At 36.2% G+C, this 20,845-nt stretch overlaps 1 protein-coding gene across 1 annotated transcript; it reads left to right on the plus strand.

The window, feature by feature from the left end:
- Window positions 1–1,442: 1,442 nt before the first annotated feature.
- On the plus strand, window positions 1,443–15,198 carry LOC136269687 (aladin-like). The gene is made up of 13 exons (XM_066073835.1): window positions 1,443–1,646; window positions 2,445–2,536; window positions 4,016–4,062; window positions 4,438–4,596; window positions 6,142–6,225; window positions 6,396–6,516; window positions 6,956–7,080; window positions 7,780–7,840; window positions 10,005–10,192; window positions 10,791–10,858; window positions 11,654–11,729; window positions 12,082–12,166; window positions 13,842–15,198. Exons 1-13 carry the CDS (start codon window positions 1,598–1,600, stop codon window positions 13,974–13,976), a joined length of 1,290 nt encoding a protein of 429 aa, XP_065929907.1. The 5' UTR covers window positions 1,443–1,597; the 3' UTR covers window positions 13,977–15,198.
- Window positions 15,199–20,845: the final 5,647 nt, after the last annotated feature.

Raw genomic sequence — 20,845 nt, forward strand, 5'->3', positions numbered from 1 at the left:
TGATTTACTTTTAATGTTAAAATCTTGTTCTAGATTTACCAAACTGTAATGATTTACAATTTAATTGGAAAGGGGAGAAAAGTGTTATGTTTATTTCCGGAACTTACTTTTCCGATAACCATCGGCTTTCTCTTTTATACGGTAACTTTCGTTTTCTGTATGTTTTGGCGCGCAGCCATATTGTGTTCAAGTTGATATAAATGATAAACCTTTAATAGTGCTGGTGTTTGTATTCTTGAACCCACAAACGGACATTACAATAGTATGCATAGATCAAGTAACACTTGGCGTCAGATAAGCCCCCCCCCCCCTTCCACACTCCTTATTAAAACCTACCACATCTCCAAAACCTAAGCCAGGAAGTACACCAAAATCGAGCAGCTCTGTTAATTTGATTATGCAAATAATGGGAAACACTGTTACATGTGTAGTGTAAATATTTTTCTGATGACTAGGTTAGGGTTAGCTTGATTTTAATCGAATAATGCAGCTGATGCGGTTGCTGTTGGCGGTGAAGTCCACCGCAGTCTTGGTGTTTTATCATTACCAGTTTCATTTGATGGTTTTGTTTTTACACAAGATTTTCAGGTTCATGACAAATTCAATCAATTTTATTTTGTGCTTAGATTTTTAATAGCAAGTGATGCTGTTCTTAGCATGGCACAGAACACTCTCTTTATTAAAGACCCTATTTCTAACCATGTCCTTGCAATTGACATTACTTCCTGTCAGGCTTTATCAAACAGTCACTGTCAATCCTGAGTTTGTCATGGCAATTAAAGGGGCATGGTCACGATTTTGGTCAAATTCAATTTTTCTTTTTTTATTTCTTACAATGCTAAAGGAATGCATTTCTAATGATCATATAAAATATGAAAGTCGGTCGTAGAGTTATAATAAAGATACAGGGATCACAATTGTTTGTCATGTATACAAGGCGCGTGCCTTGTTTTTGGTTCCATAGGTTCATTATACTGGTAAAAAAAAATCTTTTTTCAAGCTGGTATGTCTATGTTCGTATTTATTATATGCATAAATAAGCAATTTCTCATGTTTAGCACATTCATTCTACATGTAGGTCTAAAATTGCAATTTTCAATTCAACATTCAAATTAAAAACAAAACCGTTTTTCGTAACAAAGAAATGGGAGCTCTGTAAATCGCTTATAACTAAATAAATGGCACTCAAAATTTTTGGTTGCCCATTAATAATGCCTTACTGAAGCATTGTAAACATTAAGGTGGAATAAAACACCTAGAAAACGTCACTCAAATTAACAGGACATTTCTTGAAAAAAAATGATATAATGATAAATTTACTGTACAAATGTCAAAAAGCGAAAAATTTGTGGTTTGGGGATAAAAAATTATTCCTGTAAGTAACAGGTGTATTACTGTAGACTAGTGTATTTCTAGCTGTAGGTATGAGATGGGCTCTCCAGGTGTATTACTGTAGATTAGTGTATTTCTAGCTGTAGGTATGAGATGGCCTCTCCAGGTGTATTACTGTAGACTAGTGTATTTGTTGCTGTAGGTATGAGATGGCCTCTCCAGGTGTATTACTGTAGACTAGTGTATTTCTTGCTGTAGGTATGAGATGGGTTCTCCATGTGTATTCGAGGAAATTGTCAACAGTAGCAGTGAAGGTGAGAAGTTTGAATATATTAAAGTTATGAATTCTTCTGAAGTTATTTTGTTCACATACATATCAAGAAAAGTATTGGGGGGAGGGGGGTTTAATTTTTGGTAATTTTACTATCTGAGTTTGAACATTGATTAACTATTGTAAAATCCATGAAATCTAACACACACATTTATACATGAGTTATTCTACTTTTGATTTTGTGCATGTGCAGATTCAGGAAATTTTATTTCAGGGGGAGGGGGGGGGGGTAATTCTCAGTAATTTTTTTCGTGATTTTAAATTAATAAGTTTGAATTGTCCACGTTGTCCTCTGTGCCTATTGTATTACAAAATTCTTTTGCTTACTTACATGAATATGCCACTACAAATGCACCTACATATATTTTGAAGTCAAAATCCAAAAATTTGTAATTTCAGAAAAAATGTTGTATGTTATGATAGATATATGCACCTGCAGAAAAAACCCAGTTGTTTATTCATAGAGTAATAAATAACAAGAGTCAGAAGAGCTTGGATTTTGGGTAAATATGTCAATCAGCAATGTGACATAGTCCTGTATATTTCATTGCTGGACACTCAGCCTTAGCTTTTTGAAATCAACACGATTTGGTTGGCTTTTGAGCTAAGACTATGCAATCTATGCATCTACATGTATATATTTCACTCGAAACCAGCCTCATTTTTAACTTGTTTTGATGCAAGAAAAGATAGTCCTATTGAAAGTCCAAGGTCTTGTTACAGAGGTTCTACTATGAAAACTAATGTAAGCGTAGCATCTATCCGCCATTGTTTTTTTTAGTCCCTGACTGGGTCGGTGTTGCTGCCAAGAAGACCTTGACCTTTGTTCGGTGGGCCAACTCCCTCCATGATTCTATCTTCCCCCATCTCTCTGTGAGTAGGACTAGAACGTGTGTAATACATGTACAGTATAGGACTAGAACGCGTGTAATACATGTACAGTAAAGGACTAGAACGCGTGTAATACATGTACAGTATAGGACTAGAACGCGTGTAATACATGTGCAGTATAGGACTAGAACGTGTGTAATACATGTGCAGTAAAGGACTAGAACATATGTAATACATGTGCAGTATAGGACTAGAACGCATGTAATACATGTGCAGTATAGGACTAGAACGCGTGTAATACATGTGCAGTAGAGGACTAGAACGCGTGTAATACATGTGCAGTAAAGGACTAGAACGCGTATAATATATGTGCAGTATAGGACTAGAACGCGTGTAATACATGTGCAGTATAGGAATAGAACGCGTGTAATACATGTGCAGTATAGGACTAGAACGCGTGTAATACATGTACAGTAGACTACAACGCGTGGAATACATGTACAGTAAAGGACAAGAACGCGTGTAATACATGTACATTATAGGACTAGAACGCGTGTAATACATGTACAGTTTAGGACTACAACGCGTGTAATACATGTACAGTAAAGGACTACAACGCGTGTAATACATGTACAGTAAAGGACTAGAACGCCTGTAATACATGTGCAGTAAAGGACTAGAACGCATGTAATACATGTGCAGTATAGGACTAGAACGCGTGTAATACATGTACAGTAAAGGACTAGAACGCGTGTAATACATGTGCAGTAAAGGACTAGAACGCATGTAATACATGTGCAGTATAGGACTAGAACGCGTGTAATACATGTGCAGTATAGGACTAGAACGCGTGTAATACATGTGCAGTATAGGACTAGAACGCGTGTAATACATGTGCAGTATAGGACTAGAACGCGTGTAATACATTTGCAGTATAGGACTGTAAAAATAATAAATTCATTTACTTTGATGCCTTTAATAATCATATTGTGATTTGAAAAATTTATGTGAAAATAATGAATTCATTCAAACTACATGTATTATGTTAAATGGTAGAGCAAACTGTTTAATTTGTGAAGACATTCATTATAAAAGTGTCAAATTTTGTTATCATTCACCTCTACGGGACTCAAAATCAGTTTGCTATATCCGTAAATTTGTTATATCTGAATGCGTTTTAACCCTAAAATCTTGCAAAGATTTGATAAGAATTTTTACCAGGCACTTAAAATAACTGCTATATCTGAGAGTTTGCTATATCCGTGTTCGTGCTAAACAAGTTTTACTGTAGCTAGTGAGTTATAACTGTGTATGTAGCGTAAACTTGTTGAAATTTGAGGAAACATCTCTCAATTCTATCATGAACTGGTTAATGTTAAAATGATTTGACTGTCTTTCATAATCTTTGTTGGAAAAGTTAATATTTAAGTTTATGACTACAGTGTCTGTTCTTTTTAAAGCTGTACTCTGAAAATATATACATATGCATTGCTGAATATAGCCATGGTTACTGTTTTATAGATGTCAAATGAAGAAATCATCACCAAGTTCTCGGACATTGTGAACTGGTAAGTCATGAACAGGCAAGGTCAATATATTATAAAAGGGCAAATTTTCAGGTATTGTTAGAAGCAAGAACTGGTAGGGCCATATAGAATAAACTCAGTGTCTGCTCACGTCTATTCAAATGGTGCTGCCAGACCGGAAGGCTAATTTTATTGCCTTTTGAATAAAAAAATAGGCTTTGAATTGATATTTCAGAAAAATTGGCATTTAAGGCTCTACTTGAAATATTGGAAGCATTGAGAAAACAAGATCAATTCACGAAGAATTTTTGTTTTTTGTTAATTGGCATACGCAATAAAGATATGAACAAGTCTTGCAATTGTAATGATCATGAACCTCTGTTATAATTAAATGTGTCCAAATCTGTCGTTGTCTAGGTCGAGGAGTCCTGTAAAAGCTTTTGCTTGGCATCCTCACACCCTCAAATTTGCGTATGCCCTTGCAGACGATTCCATCAAAGTGCATTCATGGAAGAGTGACCTGGTGCCCAAGCTCAAACACAAACTACAGAAGAATGTGCCAGACTTAGCATGGCAGTGAGTGATCATGGTTTTTATTTCTGTGTTTCACGAAATTATGTCTAGTTAATTAACTGAAGTGCATGTCTTTTACATCAGAGGATTAACACCTAAAGGGGAAATGTGACAATTTACCAGGTAGTAGGTTCAAAATTTCTTAGTACTGAAAAATTGATATAGCTTAAAATTTCATTTTCTAGAGTGATATGGTGGGGGTTATTTTTGAAAATTTTGCCACAAGAAAACTCAAAATCTGCACACACTCTTAACCAGTACAAGTTGACTATGTCAAATGTTTGTCAGACCTACTTTGTTTCGTTTCGATTTTTGATTTTGTTTTATTTGGTTTGTTTGGTTTCGTTTCATTATGTTTGGTTTTGTTTCGATTTTTTTTTTACTTTATAGGTATCCTTTTTCGAAGCTGCTTTTAAAATTTCTGAAATTTACAATAAGATTTTAATGCTGTGAATGTTGTGAAGATTTTCCTGAGATTGCTGCTTTGTGTTGATGCTGGGAGGGTTTCCCTGTAATGGTCGTGTTACATAATGTATGTGTACCCTTTACTTTGTGATAGCTGTGTTGTGTTTTTAGGCCTCAGTCTGCCTCGTTCCTGGCAGTAGCCTGTACTATGTAATGTCTGTGTTGTGTTTTTAGGCCTCAGTCTGCCTCGGTCCTGGCAGTAGCCTGTCAATCCTTTAATGTCTGTGTTGTGTTTTTAGGCCTCAGTCTGCCTTGGTCCTGGCAGTAGCCTGTCAGTCCTGTAATGTATGTGTTGTGTTTTTAGGCCTCAGTCTGCCTCGGTCCTGGCAGTAGCCTGTCAGTCCTGTAATGTCTGTGTTGTGTTTTTAGGCCTCAGTCTGCCTCGGTCCTGGCAGTAGCCTGTCAGTCCTGTAATAGCTGTGTTGTGTTTTTAGGCCTCAGTCTGCCTCCGTCCTGGCAGTAGCCTGTCAGTCCTGTAATGTCTGTGTTGTGTTTTTAGGCCTCAGTCTGCCTCGGTCCTGGCAGTAGCCTGTCAGTCCTGTAATGTCTGTGTTGTGTTTTTAGGCCTCAGTCTGCCTCGGTCCTGGCAGTAGCCTGTCAGTCATGTAATGTCTGTGTTGTGTTTTTAGGCCTCAGTCTGCCTCGGTCCTGGCAGTAGCCCGTTAGTCCTGTAATGTCTGTGTTGTGTTTTTAGGCCTCAGTCTGCCTCGGTCCTGGCAGTAGCCTGTCAGTCCTGTAATGTCTGTGTTGTGTTTTTAGGCCTCAGTCTGCCTCGGTCCTGGCAGTAGCCTGTTAGTCCTGTAATGTCTGTGTTGTGTTTTTAGGCCTCAGTCTGCCTTGGTTCTGGCAGTAGCCTGTCAGTCCTTTAATGTCTGTGTTGTGTTTTTAGGCCCCAGTCTGCCTCGGTCCTGGCAGTAGCCTGTCAGTCATGTAATGTCTGTGTTGTGTTTTTAGGCCTCAGTCTGCCTCGGTTCAGGCAGTAGCCTGTCAGTCCTTTAATGTCTGTGTTGTGTTTTAGGCCTCAGTCTGCCTCGTTCCTGGCAGTAGCCTGTTAGTCCTGTAATGTCTGTGTTGTGTTTTTAGGCCTCAGTCTGCCTCGGTCCTGGCAGTAGCCTGTCAGTCCTGTGTCCTCATCTGGCACGTGGAGCCCACATCACTGGCCACCAGGTACTCATATCTCACCTGTACCTATTTAACTTAAATTTCTCCTTCTTAAATCTTACTTGTACATTTTGTACATAACTAATATACCTATATCTCACTTCATTATACCAGGTGTGTTTTACCGTAAATGCAAATACCAGGTATGTCTATTGAAATTATTTATGACCTTTCAGACCGTCTACGAGTTCCTGCCAGGTGTTACAACAACAGAACCACGCCCCTGTCACCTGTCTGGCCTGGGACCCTAGCGGTCGCATCCTTCTGTCTGTCTCGCCGGTCGACACCTCTCTGATGGTTAGGATACAGTGTTTGTGACATTAATACTGATCTAGACAGTACATACAAGTATTTTATCCTCCTCTCGGATGGTTAGGAAATTATGTAATATTGTTAATGAATGTGTTTTCATGTTTAACTTTATTTAAAATTTTGAATTTAATCCCTGCGAAAAGAATGCCATATTTAAAGTAGTTTTTATTAGTGAACATTGGCAATATAATTTTGTTTCAAAAGATACTCATGATACTTATTTATTAATAATGACCATGTGATGATAGAACTGCTTATAAAATAAGAAATTGTTAATGTTACAGTACATATGTGATTTTGATTTAAATTAAATCCAAATTATAGGCAGATATCGATATATATATATTTACTTTAATTAACTTTCAATCCACATTATATGTTAATATTGTGATAACAACATCTTTATAAAGTGGTAACATTGTAGGCTTGGGATGTCCCCATGGAGACGTGTGTTCCGCTTCGGCGGTTAGAAGGGGGTGGGGTCTCCCTCATCAGGAGGTCTACGGACGGATCCAAAGTCTTCTCGGCCACGCCTTCTCAGCTGTTCAGGTATTTGATGGGAATTCTTAGTGTCTCTTTTTTTAAGTCCAAAATTTTCTCTATTATGCCTTCTCAGCTGTTCAGGTAACTCCATTGGAAGGTCTAAAACTAAAGTCCTTAAAATCTATGGGCTTCATCGCCACATCTTCTTAACTAAGTAATTTAAGGAAGTTATTTGAGGGAAAACTAACCTTGGGCCAAATAATTTTAAAAGTGGAAATGCCAGAACGAATGTCCTTATTGAAACTCAAAGTCTTGTCTGCCACTGTTTGGCTGTACAGGTACATATGTAACTAATGGCTGTACAGGTAACTGATGGGAATGTTCAGTGTCTCTATTTTAGTCCAGATTCCTTTCAGCTGTTCATGTAACTCCAGTGGAAATTCTAAAACTAAAGTCCTTTCAGCTGTTCAGGTAACTCCAGTGGAAATTCTAAAACTAAAAGCGGAAGGGCTTTATGGGATTTGATCACGTGACGAACCCGTATGTTTATCCCAATGCACAACCAAAAATGATACCTTATTTCTTCTACTGATTAAAACTACTAACTAAAAATTAAAAATTTAGATTTTTTTTTTAGAATTTTTAGATTTAGACTTCTTCTGATTAAAACTACTAACTAAAAACAAAAAATTTAGATCCAGTATATTTCATATTGAAAAAAACATTTCTCCTTTATACTGGTTATATGAAGACTTTGAATTTCAGGGTATGGGAAACCAAACAATGGACGTGTGAGGTCTGGACCAAATGTACAAGTCGTTGTAAGGTAGTGTAGAAGTCGCTGTAAGGTAGTGTACAAGTCGCTGTAAGGTAGTGTACAAGTCGTTGTAAGGTAGGGTACAAGTCATTGTAAGGTAGAGTACAAGTCATTGTAAGGTACTGTACAAGTCATTGTAAGGTACTGTACAAGTCATTGTAAGGTGGTGTACAAGTCGTTGTAAGGTAGTGTACAAGTCCATGTAAGGTAGTGTACAAGTTGTTTTAAGGTAGAGTACATTAGTGCAAGTCACTGTAAGGTACGGTGCAAGTTTTTTAAGTAGTGTACAAGTCGTAACGTTATTTTAAACAACAAATGGAAGAGAGATGCTGAGGGGAGGAGGATCAGAGCAAATTAAAGAGACAGGGGGAGAATCTATTCTCTCTCAGTTGCTTTGTACCATAAAGGCACAGGAGTCCGGTATAGGTAGGGGCATAATTTATAGAATATCACACTTTTGTTTTGATCCCGGCCCATATATCAGAATGAGCGGTTGGTATCGGCCCACGCCCGAAGGGCGCGGCCAGGACGATACCATCCGAGGGCTAATACCAGGGACGAGATCAAAACAAAAGTGTGATGTTGTTTATATCATATTTCTAAAATCAAAGACTTTAATTCAAATTTAAATTCCAAATAAGGAATATAATGTATCATGAAGAAGCTATAGATTTTTTTCGGATTTACAAAACTTGTTCGTTTTTATTTCTTTTTATATGTGTTAAAACTGTAAGAGTTGTCGGACTTTGTTGACAAACCATCGTCATTTGAAATACAGTAGAAGGGAGTCTGTCATCTGAAATGAAGCACTATCTTCTAAAATTCAAAATTATTGAGAGAGAAACTTCCCTCCTACGCAGCTTTGTTATGAGTCAAATTCTTTCACTGTGATTTCGTAAGTTTCCCCTCAGATTCCATTCATAAAGACCAATACTGTTATAGCAACTAGAAAGTTGTTTGAGAACGTACATACATGTACATGTAAGCGCATCCATTACTTTAACCCCTTAATTTTTACAGTCTAATCTCTGGTTTTCTAAGATTAAGTCTCGTTCCATCTTTCTCTATATCCTCCATAATTTAAAAGTTGATTGATATTAAACAAGGGCACCGCTAAGCGGAGCATCCCCTCGCGACATGAGTTATTGTGTGTAGGAATGTATATTTAGGAATATATAGTTATGTTAATGATAAGACCACATTCTACTATCCCTAAATTACTGCAAAAACTACATTTTCTTTACCTGTAATTGATCTAAATCCAAAAAATATCAAGTTGTTGATTTGAACTGCTTACTTTCACTTTGGTTTTAAAGAAGTGAAGCGGAAGATTGATAACTCTTACTCAGAAAGTTCGATTAATAACTCGTATACAAAGTTGGTTATGACATTGATTTAATGAAATAATAATTTGTAATAGTATTAATGGTTTTGAAAGGCACATGCATTTTTTATTTGTTATTTCACAGAAGTGTGCAATCTATGATAAATATTTTTTAGTTTAATTTTAACGAATTTTGTCATAATGTATGCCCCCCCTCCTTTACAATGGTGTAATTTTATCTAAGTTTTTGCATTAAAATTTGACCAATTAATATGAAATTGCATTTGTTTTAATCTTTTACAATGAGGCATACTTGTGCAAAGGTTAAGGAAATTCCATTGGAAGTTTTTTTTTTTAATTTACTAGAAAATTGAGATGGAGTGCACCCAACTATTTTGGATTTGAAATTTGAACACTCTACTATATCTCTATACATAGCTTTATGGAGATAGTTATAGTAAAAAATTGTCCATGACCATTTAGCCCTGTTAGAAATATGTAATATACCCCACAGTGGAAAGTGAGCTCAGTTTTAACTGCATCATGCACAGGGCTACTAATTACAAAATTAATGAGTATAAATATGTATTCAAGAATTATAACCCTAATGAAATGCATGTACATGTAACTCGTTTTCTCTCACAGGCGGCTTGTTGGAGTCCTTTATTTTACAGAGATAGCTATAGTCTAAAATTGGCATGACTATCTATAGCTCTATTAGCATGATTAGAAATATGTAATTTACTACACAGTGCAAAGTGAGCTCTGTTTTACCTGCATCATGCATTTGGCTACTAGTGATATGCATGCACATGTACATGTAACTCTCTCTTTTGTTTTCTTTGACAGGCGGCGTGTTGGAGTCCTGATGGTAGAACCTTGCTGTTTGCAACAGAATCTGAACCAATCATATACTCTCTTACATTTTCCACCAGCATTGATGATACGAGCACTGTGACTGGTGGATCTCAGTCAGCTGTTGTGTCTGTCAGCTTGGCAGAGGTGGGTCTATCTACAGAGGATGGGAACATTGTAAGGTAAGAACAGTAACTCTTCCTTAGTCCCAGCAGAATCTGTCATAATGGCAAACAGATAGGATTTGGAAACTGTTTCTAGTCATATGTGGCATATTTTATGGGGGGGGGGGGTGTATAATATTTTGCAGCAAAATATTGAACCTGAGTTTGGAATATTGTAAGGTAAGAACAGTAACTCTTCCTTAGTCCCAGCAGAATCTGTCATAACGTCAAACAGATAGGATTTGGAAACTGTTTCTAGTCATATGTGGCATATTTTATGAGGGGGTGTTTAATATTTTGCAGCAAAATATTGAATCTGAGTTTGGAAAATTGCATGTTGTTTTGAACCCAGGTTCAAAATTTTACGGCATTAAAGTTTTATATGTCACCTTCTTATTGCATATAGTTAACCTTCAATGGACTGATGTCCCATCTATGGGAGTTTTCAATGATTCTTATCCCCTTATAAACAAATCGGGGATAAGCACTTGCCCCTATGCACCATCGGCTGGGAGAAGAATTAATTAACTTTAATACCATTGTGATTGTCACAAATAACTGAGAGTAATTTTCATCTGTTGCTGATTGTGACATCATTGGTCGTGTTATTTTTCAGGGTCGGGGGACTAGTACAGAGCATGGTGATGGACCGACACGGAGAGAGACTTGCGGTCACACTACATGGTATGGTACCAAAACTTTGTTACACTGGTGCTCATACTAGGTTTAAAACTTACAGACCAAAAAAAAATAAGCACCGTCTTTAAATTTACCTTATCAATGTAGCCTTCTAAATCAAGTGAGTTGAGGTCTGAGATTGGATGTTGAGGCCACAGATTGGATGTTAGGAAATGATTGACATTCGTTAACTTGTCCTGTGTATACCATGTCTAGCGCTCGTGACGATCGTGCAATTTACTTCTGTCTTTTTATCCATACTTTGCAGTAAAATTCAATGTCTATTAGCACAATTATATAATTCATTATACAATCGACAATTTGTTTTTCCTTGTTCATATACATATATAAATATGATAGTTTTCAAGATCATCAGAAAAACTATAATTAGAGCGTTTTAACATCCTATGTATATAAACATGTATACACAAGCGAGCAGGTTTTTCTCTTGCGGCTTTACACCTTTATCAATTCGGCTCCACACCCCCCCCCCCCCCACCTGAACTTACATGTACCTGAGGTAAACCAACAGGTTGAAAACCCCGGTCTTTAAACAAGATATTTTCACTTGTTTTCATCAGAGTGTTAAAGAGAAGGCCTCATGCAATTTACAGCAAAGTCTTGGTCTGATTTGCAGCTAAATTCTTTATTTGCATACAACATATTTACAAGTTCACTGGTAGAGTTGCAATGCTTCACTGATTTAACTGTTGATGTAATCGAATTGTTGACATCATGGACACCATAGAGGTGGGTATCAAATGTTATAATGCATTGATGTCCTTGTTAATCTGTTTGTAGACGACAAGGAACAAGTGTTGCCGTACGTCGCCCTCTTCAGAACTCGAATTAACCCAATGCTGGAAATCACACCTTGGTGAGACCTCACAAATCTTTTCAAAAATTTATTTTTTTATGCCCCCCCCCCCCAACAAAGTAAATGTTAAAAATGTTAAATGTTTCTTTTCTTATCAGGTTCAGTGGCATTCATTTCATTATGTCAAATTCTGTCACAATGGTGAATTTTATTGTTATTATATTTAATCTTTTTGGTTAAAAAATTGAGTTTTTCCTTATTACATGTACAATCCTCTGTAGGATAAAAAAGTCACTTGAATTTGTCAGCTAGAAAATTAAAATAAAAAGGTTTGTCTTATTTAGGACTGGTTGATTTATTTTACAAATGTGAGCATACTTCTAAGTTGGAGTTTGTTGCTTTGTCTTTTCAGTGGCTTGATACAGGGAGAGTCTTGGGAATACCCGCTACATGTGTCAATCCAACCCAGCTTTGACAAAGGAGCTCTCCTATCCATTGTGAGTGTAATTAAAGGTTTGGCAATAAATTATAAAATTAGGGTAATATATAATTATAAAGTTTTTTACAAACTTTTCTTTGCATTTCAATCTTTGCAAAAGTAAATAATTATAATAATTTGCATAAATTAATATTTGTGATATAAATAATATTTTATTGCATAAAGAGCTTACAAACTGTTGTACTACTTTTCTATTGTTTAAAACACGGATAAATGATTGGATTTTTACTGTATCCTATTTTGCAATATAAAAATGATCAAGAAAATAGAGTAAAAAAGATCATTACCTGAAAGAAATATAGAGTAGTTTTATATGTGGAGATAAGGTACAGTCCCTGAAACGTTCTACTTTCCCACCTTGCCATGTGTTCACTGCACTTACAGTAGGTTAACCATGCATTCACTAACAGGGTGTTAACCATGCATTCAATTACAGTGTGTTAACCATGCATCCACTAAGAGTGTGTTAACCATGCATCCACTTACAGTGTTAACCATGCATCCACTTACAGTGTGTTAACCATGCATTCACTTACAGTTTGTTAACCATGCATCCACTTACAGTGTGTTCTCCATGCATCCACTTACAGTGTGTTAACCATGCATCCACTTACAGTGTGTTAACCATGCATTCACTTACAGTGTGTTAACCATGCATTCACTAACAGGGTGTTCTCCATGCATCCACTTACAGTGTGTTACCATGCATTCACTTACAGTGTGTTAACCATGCATTCACTTACAGTGTGTTAACCATGCATCCACCTACAGTGTGTTAACCATGCATCCACTTACAGTTTGTTAACCATGCATTTACTTACAGTGTGTTAACCATGCATTCACTTACAGTGTGTTAACCATGCATCCACTTACAGTGTTAACCATGCATCCACTTACAGTGTGTTAACCATGCATCCACTTACAGTGTGTTACCATGCATTCACTTACAGTGTGTTAACCATGCACTCACTTACAGTGTGTTAACCATGCATCCACTTACAGTGTGTTAACCATGCATTCACTTACAGTGTGTTAACCATGCCTCCACTTACAGTGTGTTAACCATGCATCCACTTACAGTGTGTTAACCATGCATCCACTTACAGTTTGTTAACCATGCATCCACTTACAGTGTGTTCTCCATGCATCCACTTACAGTGTGTTAACCATGCATCCACTTACAGTGTGTTAACCATGCATTTACTTACAGTGTGTTAACCATGCATTCACTTACAGTGTGTTATCCATGCATTCACTTACAGTGTGTTAACCATGCATTCACTTACAGTGTGTTAACCATGCATTTACTTACAGTGTGTAAACCATGCATTCACTTACAGTGTGTTAACCATGCATTCACTTACAATATGTTAACCATGAATTCACTTACAGTGTGTAAACCATGCATTCACTTGCACTCTTGGCTCAGCTCCGTTTGCACTCACAGTTCATAAAGCGCTCACCTTGTGCTCACCGTTCACTTATCATTCAGTCAGATAATATTATATTTAGGCTCATAAGAAGACATACCTGTAGTTTAAATCTATTTGTTAATTTTCCTGATTTACAAACGAAACACAGTGTGCTCACCATTCCATCGCCGTTTAAGTGGGAAAGTAGAACGTTTCAGAGACTGAACCACAGTACATGTATTTTGATTCTGATTATTTTAGATCTGGAGTTCTGGCGTGTTACGATACGTCCCTCTTTACTTCATTCCCAGTGAGGAGATTCAGAACGTTCAGCACAGACATGTAGCCCCTCCCTCCCTAAACGGACAGATCCTCTCTCCCATACCCTCACACTGACAGCGTCCAGTACAGAAACCAACCCTTAAGGAACAGATCCTCTCCCCTATACTCTCACACTGACGGACAGATCCTCTCTCCCATACCCTCACACTGATTACAGAGATTATATAAAATACTAGTGATAAAAACGGACAAAAATTCTTCCCTGTGTCATTTTACTGATACCGCTTGACAAAGAGACTTACTGTATCCACCCTATCCAACCACTGACCATGGTTACTACTGCACAGCTTGTCTCTTCTATTCTCATAGCGCAAGAACGGCAAGTTATTGCCATACAGAAGGTTGATTTATGACTAGAACATTAGAACATACAAATCGTGGTTCTAAACATGAAAAGAGATAGAGAGAGAGAGAGAAAGAGAGAGAGAGAGAGGAGGGTCCATTGTGTTACTCTCATAGTGAAACAAGCTAGGGCCTATGTTGTATCCTTGTGACGTCTGGGTTTATATTTTCATCAAGCACATCAGACTGTATTCAACATGTCAGTAATTGAAGCAGTGGCATTTATTAACGAAAAAGCTGTTTTGATAATTATGCACTTTGTTCTAAATCAACAATTTGCAGCAATATGATTTACATTATAATTCTTTATTACATACTTGGTAATTAAAACAGTTTTTTTGCATATGTGATAAAGATGACATCCCAAAACTCATATCTGCCTCCGGGGCTGATACAGGTTATCAGCCCTAGGGCTGATACGGATCCGTATCATACCCCTTGCCTTTTTCCGTTTCGGCATTTGTGCATGTTTACAGAAGGAAACTGAAACATTTCTTACGTCGACATTTTTAAATGCAGTTGAACACTACAGTTTTGGAGCAGTTAATTTTAAAACACAAGGAAATTCCGGTTCAGTAGCTACATGTTTGGTAAAACAACAAAATCTCATATTTTATTTAATACATGTACAGACTACTTTCAAATGATATTTAAAATCAATTTGTTCAAGTTGATGCCTTTTTAATTTTTTTATTACTAAGTATGTAAAAAATTTAATAATACATACCCGTTTCCATATCACAGCCTGTATCAGCCCTCGACCAATATCATCCCTCGGGCCTTTGGCCCTCTGGCTGATATTGGAGTCTCGAGCTGATACTGGCTGTGATATGGAAACGGGTATGTATTATTCTCTATCTATATTGTGGAAATTTGTTTTTCTTTATAAATCAGTTTCATATTTAGTTTGTATTGAATACATGTATATCTGATAGGTACAAAAAGTCTGTTATAGAAATAAAAAATAAATCAAATTCGTTTTAATGAATGACTGCATGGGGTTTAATTTTTTTCAAGATCTTCATAATTATATCAGACCATTGGACGAAAGATGAGGGTTCCCCAATGGTAGCAAAATTTGGAAGTACACAAGTCTACAAAGTTACCAAGTTTGATAAAATCAGATTGATGGAAAAAATACTGTTGCAGTACTGGTTAACTGAACAATTAATTCTGTAGACACTTAATGGTTTATTTTTCACATTTAATAAATTAAAAAAAGTTGGTCCATCTATACCCAGTTATATTCACATCTACCAAGTATTATTTCCTCTAGTTCTTACGGAAACTTAGTTAATTCATAGCTCTATAGAAACAGATTGGTTGAAATCTACAGCAGTTGAAATTGACAAAAAAAACTGACAGGAGAGAAATCGACACGCCCTGTTAATCGATTGGTCGAAGCCTACAGCAACCCAAGAAAAATGACGGACTGCACGAAATATTCATGATGTCAGACTAAAAGTCTCACAAGAGACGTTTCTTTTAGTTAACGTACTTTTGTACATTAACAGTAATTTAGTGAATTCTTCACACTCAATTATCAATATACGGTATTAGTTAAAATATAAACAAAGAAAGCATTTTATTGTTTAAATAATTGAAAAAGAGTTTATTAACATTTATTACAGGTTAATAGTCAGTAGTGTTGGTATAACATGTATAAGGTATATACGCTTATTCACACACAGAGTCACTCTGTCACTGTTTAGAGATGTACATGTATGTATTTCATTACATATGATTTAAAGTTTGTTTAAATGCACTATTCGATTTTTTTCACGTTTCCCGTTGCTATCTCATCCACAAAGAGGTTGTCTCTGGTGTCCACACATAAAGCATATGGACCCTGTAAGCGAAAGTTGTCAATGTAGCGGAGGAACTGTCCGTCCTGATCCAGGATGTGGATACGGTGGTTGTGAAAGTCTGCTGTCAGGATCCGACCCTGGCTGTCTGTTGTGATGCCGCCTGGACCAAATGATTCCTTGGTAGTAGAGGGAGGACCAGTGTAGGTAAATCGGAGTTTTCCGGCCTGATTGACCACCACTACTGCACGGGCTTTTAAGTCTGACACACAGCTGTCTAGGTTCCTGTTTTCACTGATGTAATAACCAGATGAATAGAGAGGCCGTCCATTGTCATTGAATTAAATACATAGTTTCTCTGTGGAGCCAGAGTAACGCACAACTTTTGATTGTTTATCATCAGTGTTCCTGACAACCAGGAGGTTACCGGTACTACAGACGCCGCGAGGGTTCAAACCATGTAGTCTGATCACTGGCTGTATCTGTGTATTCTTCACTATGTTCACAGTTCCATCAAAGTAATCAGTATAAACTAGATCCCCACTCCTTGTCACTGCTATGTCCTGTGGACCGTTCCCTGACTTGATTTGGATTGACTTCACTGGTTTTCCCAAGAGATTATAGAGTCTTATAATATGATCATTACCACAAGTCCATATATCTTCATCACTCAGACAGGTCACACTAGTTATTGGGTTTTTTCCATTAGGGTATTCCTTAAACTCAGTACTGATTTCCGTAATTATCCATGGTACATCAATGAGCGGTCTGTTCGGAAGAGAAGACTCAGCACCGGGAGATTCCACGGTGTAGCCATGTTCATCTGTTTTGATAGATAACGCAGACAGAGAACCAAACTGTTGATAAAGCTGTTCTTTGTTGATCTTCTGAGGGGTAAAACGTGGTATGCAAACGGTGAATTTTGGAGGCAATCTTTTTAATTTATCATTCCTGGATTTATAGGCAGAGACAATGCTGACATCATTGGAGTTAAGTAGTATCTTTAGTTCAGCAATGCTCGTGGTTATTTCAGAAATGGTGCGTTTGATTTCATCCTCTTGTTTATTTAGGACAGCCAGGTATTTGGAGTCCATTTCACCAAGATCTGATTTCATTTTCTGGATAACGATGTCTATTTCTCTGTGCAAGTCTTCTCCATGTTTGTCAAAAGCTGTTGTTATTTTCCTAGAGTTTTGAGACAGATCAGCTCTCTGATCAGGGAAGCTAACGGCTATTTCTTGATATTTAGGATAAATTGATTTTTCTAATTCTTGTAAATCTTTCTCTAAGACTTTCTTTTTAAGTTCTAGTGTTTTGGCAATGTCAACAAATTCATGACCTTTGTGAAGAAGCACACTGCACACAGATAGGAAAATCACACTGTTCACAGTAAAGTACACTTATGTTTGAAGGGTGTTTCGGACATTTTGCAGTAGATCCACGCTTTTCAAATGGCTCAACTTTGTGTTCTTTTGATAAATCAGAGAGATGTTCCCCCACACAGGCTTTACACAGATGTATGTGACAAATGTCACAGTACATAGGGGGGGCCCGGGGTCTCACAGAGACGACACCGTAACACATCCTGGGCCCAAGTTCGTGTGGCCATAATCAGTCACCTGGTAGCGTTTCTAAGAAAGTTCTGCAATTTAAAAAAAAATGAACACCTGAATGAATTTAGGCAACACAAAAAAATTCACTAGTTGAAGCGATTAATACATTTAGGTTTAGAGTAGTCACACATATGAGTTTTTGTCCGTTTCTAATACGAAAAAATATTATGAAAAATCTATTGCTTCCTATGTACAAAAAAAAGATCAAAATCTAAATGTTTATTAAATGCGCAGATCAAGATGTAGGTTTGGTTTCCTTTATACACCCTTTTTCTTCTGGGAAATTAAAATTTCTTCAATTAACAGAAAACAATTTCAATAAATATGCCTCGGAACCCCCCCCCCCCCCCGGCAAACGTAAATTATATCAATTGCGCGCTTTTATTAAATTATAACCAAAACCAATAAGTTCAAGAATATTGGCGATTTTACGGATAATTCCAGTTTTTTAAACGTACATTTAATAACAATTATAAAGACTTGTTCTTTCCACATAAACGTCAGTTAATGATACAAAAACTATGAGAACAAACCTTAACATTCAACGTTTCAACATGGCGCTTGTTGTGCTGTATTCAATCGCAACTTCTCGGGCCTGCAAGCTCGGAAAAACACCTCGAATGTATTACCTAGGCGTGCATGACAAACCCCTTTTTTGTAAAACTTGAAATAAATAGAACACCTTTTACGATCTGTTGAGATGTGAGCTATACTTCATTAAAGTAAACGATACACACTAAAATATAACACAGAAGCGACATACAAGACTGTCTAGCCGATACTTATTTTAATGGGAAGCGACTCCATTTTGTATAAAATTCTAACATCCGGTGTTAATACATTTTTGGTGTTTTTCCGAGCTTGCCGGAAAGGCCCGAGAAGTTGCGATTGGTGCTGTATTTTTACTTCCTATCACATGATTTATTTATGTACGTAAATAAGTGGTGGATTGACGAGGGTGTTTTATTATGTAAGACGGGCGTACCCTTTATTTTGGCAATAAACTTAAACGAAATACAGGCACCAGAATACTGCTTATACTTGTATCAACTCATGTGATATGATATCCGATTGTTTAAAATCGGCATTTTTAAAAAATCCTACTTTCGTTTCTGATGAACTACTCCAAAAGATGTTGGCAATAAACTACGAATGGACCTGCTCGCACCAATAATACATGTTGCACCATCACCCTCTTTCTGTGGACTCTGTGAGATAAGCTAATTTTATCGTATCGCTTGAAGAGTCATATCTAAATATAGACACATTACGCAGACGGCTACATTTGTTCCGTATATTGGCAAAATACAGTGATACACAAACATTTTACGCTTATTTCTATCGAACACGGCAACTACCAAATACAGTAAGGAAGATGGCCATGTATTCTGTATTTTGGTGTTAACATATATATATATATATATATATATATATATATATATATATATATATATATATATATATATATATATATATATATATATATATATATATATATATATATATATATATGGATTTCAATTACCCAGCCCCAGCGTGTTCTAAGTATCATTCTATGGAGTTACATGGAAATGTCTGATTTAGGCTCTTCAAAACCGTCAGAGTTGTATTTATAATCATTGCATGTTTCTATAGTATCTACATGTAGATAAACGCCAAGTCCAGATAAAACGATTGAACAAATTTATCCGTACATATTTCCATTAACAATTTGACATACTGCTTCATTACTGATTCATATTTTTTTAAATGATTTTTTTTATTTAGCTTTTAACAACCTGTACAGGTATTTCTGAAATCGGCGTACCCGCTTATATCTTAAAAAAGGGGGCAAAATCAACTTTCTACATATATACATGTATATGCGTACATTGTTTTGAAATCCTATGATTGTTTATAATTCAAATTTAAAAAAGGGACTTCACGCGGACACAGCAAGTAATCTTAAACAAAAAAATTAAGCACGCATGCAAAGTATTACATTGACAAGCGTTTAAATAACTTTATTCTGACATTCTTAAATTTTATATATACATTACCTTTTCATGCGATTAAAAGAAATATGTATTAAAAAAAATCCAATTGTTTCGGGACTCAAATCCCTATCCAAAAAATCGGTCATAACTTCTTCCTATTCTCTCAAAGTTACCACTTGACTAACCTAGAAGTGACTTTTAGATAGGGAATTTAACAAAGGGTTCTTACATTTCAAAGGTATGAATGATTTTCCCCAAAAGTTAGATTTTTTTTTAAAATATGCCTCTATGAAGCAAGATACGGAAATGGCAGTTTTCAAGAAATTGTCCTAACCTAAACGTTAAGAATAGATTAATTTTGTTTCAAGGAGGAAGTTTTTTACAACAGTGAGGATTCCTCTTTTATAAAGCGTGAATTCTGCCACATTTGTCTGTGTAACTATTTTCAATTCAATATAATGTTCTTATAAAAGTTCTTATAAAAATTAATATCAACTTCCTGGATAAAATTCTACCCTGCCTTATATACATAGTTGCTAGCAAAAAAGGAATTACATCAAATTCTGTAACTTTAATTCTTCCATTTAATTTGAAACTCCTTAAGAGAAAATTAACATAGAAACTGCAACACCATCTTTAATATTAGTATTTTTTTCTTTTGAATATAATCTATAAATATTTCAAATTTGTAAAAAGAAAATCCGACCTCGCAATTTTTGCCTACATTGTCGCAAACCTACCAATTAAACCTCCTTTGAGTGGAGAGTAAAATAAAATATATATCGATCGTTATGATTTGCTATGCAACTTTTCAAGATATCACAAATGTCTGTGCTGCCTCTTATACAGGAGACCTTTTGTTACTTAAAGACACTGAAATAAATTATAACTGGCAATTTAAGGTAACTTCTAATGTAATACATTGTAAAACTAGCGCTCGTGAAGTCTCTATTAATACCATAATTTGCATCACTTATAATGCAGACTCTAAAAAGAAATTGTATAATTCAAATTTAATTGAAATTCAACTGTATGACAGCCATAACCATGTAATTAAAATATATCAAAATAAAGAAAATTGGACCATTGGTTTTTGATCAATTGAGGTTAAGTAGATTTGACGGAGGTAAAAATTGATAAAAATCCTAGATGACGTCATCATATCTTACCTTTGACCTTTTGATATG

This window comes from Magallana gigas, chromosome 10 (assembly GCF_963853765.1).
Source record: "Magallana gigas chromosome 10, xbMagGiga1.1, whole genome shotgun sequence".
Classification (NCBI taxonomy): Eukaryota; Metazoa; Mollusca; class Bivalvia; order Ostreida; family Ostreidae; genus Magallana; species Magallana gigas.

Coding starts and splice junctions, on each gene's coding strand:
- LOC136269687 (XM_066073835.1), top strand. CDS start 1,598: ATGGGTTCTCCATGTGTATTCGAGGAAATTGTCAACAGTAGCAGTGAA. Junction 4,063..4,437: donor TTCTCGGACATTGTGAACTG/GTAAGTCATGAA, acceptor GTCGTTGTCTAG/GTCGAGGAGTCCTGTAAAAG. Junction 7,081..7,779: donor ACGCCTTCTCAGCTGTTCAG/GTATTTGATGGG, acceptor TTTGAATTTCAG/GGTATGGGAAACCAAACAAT.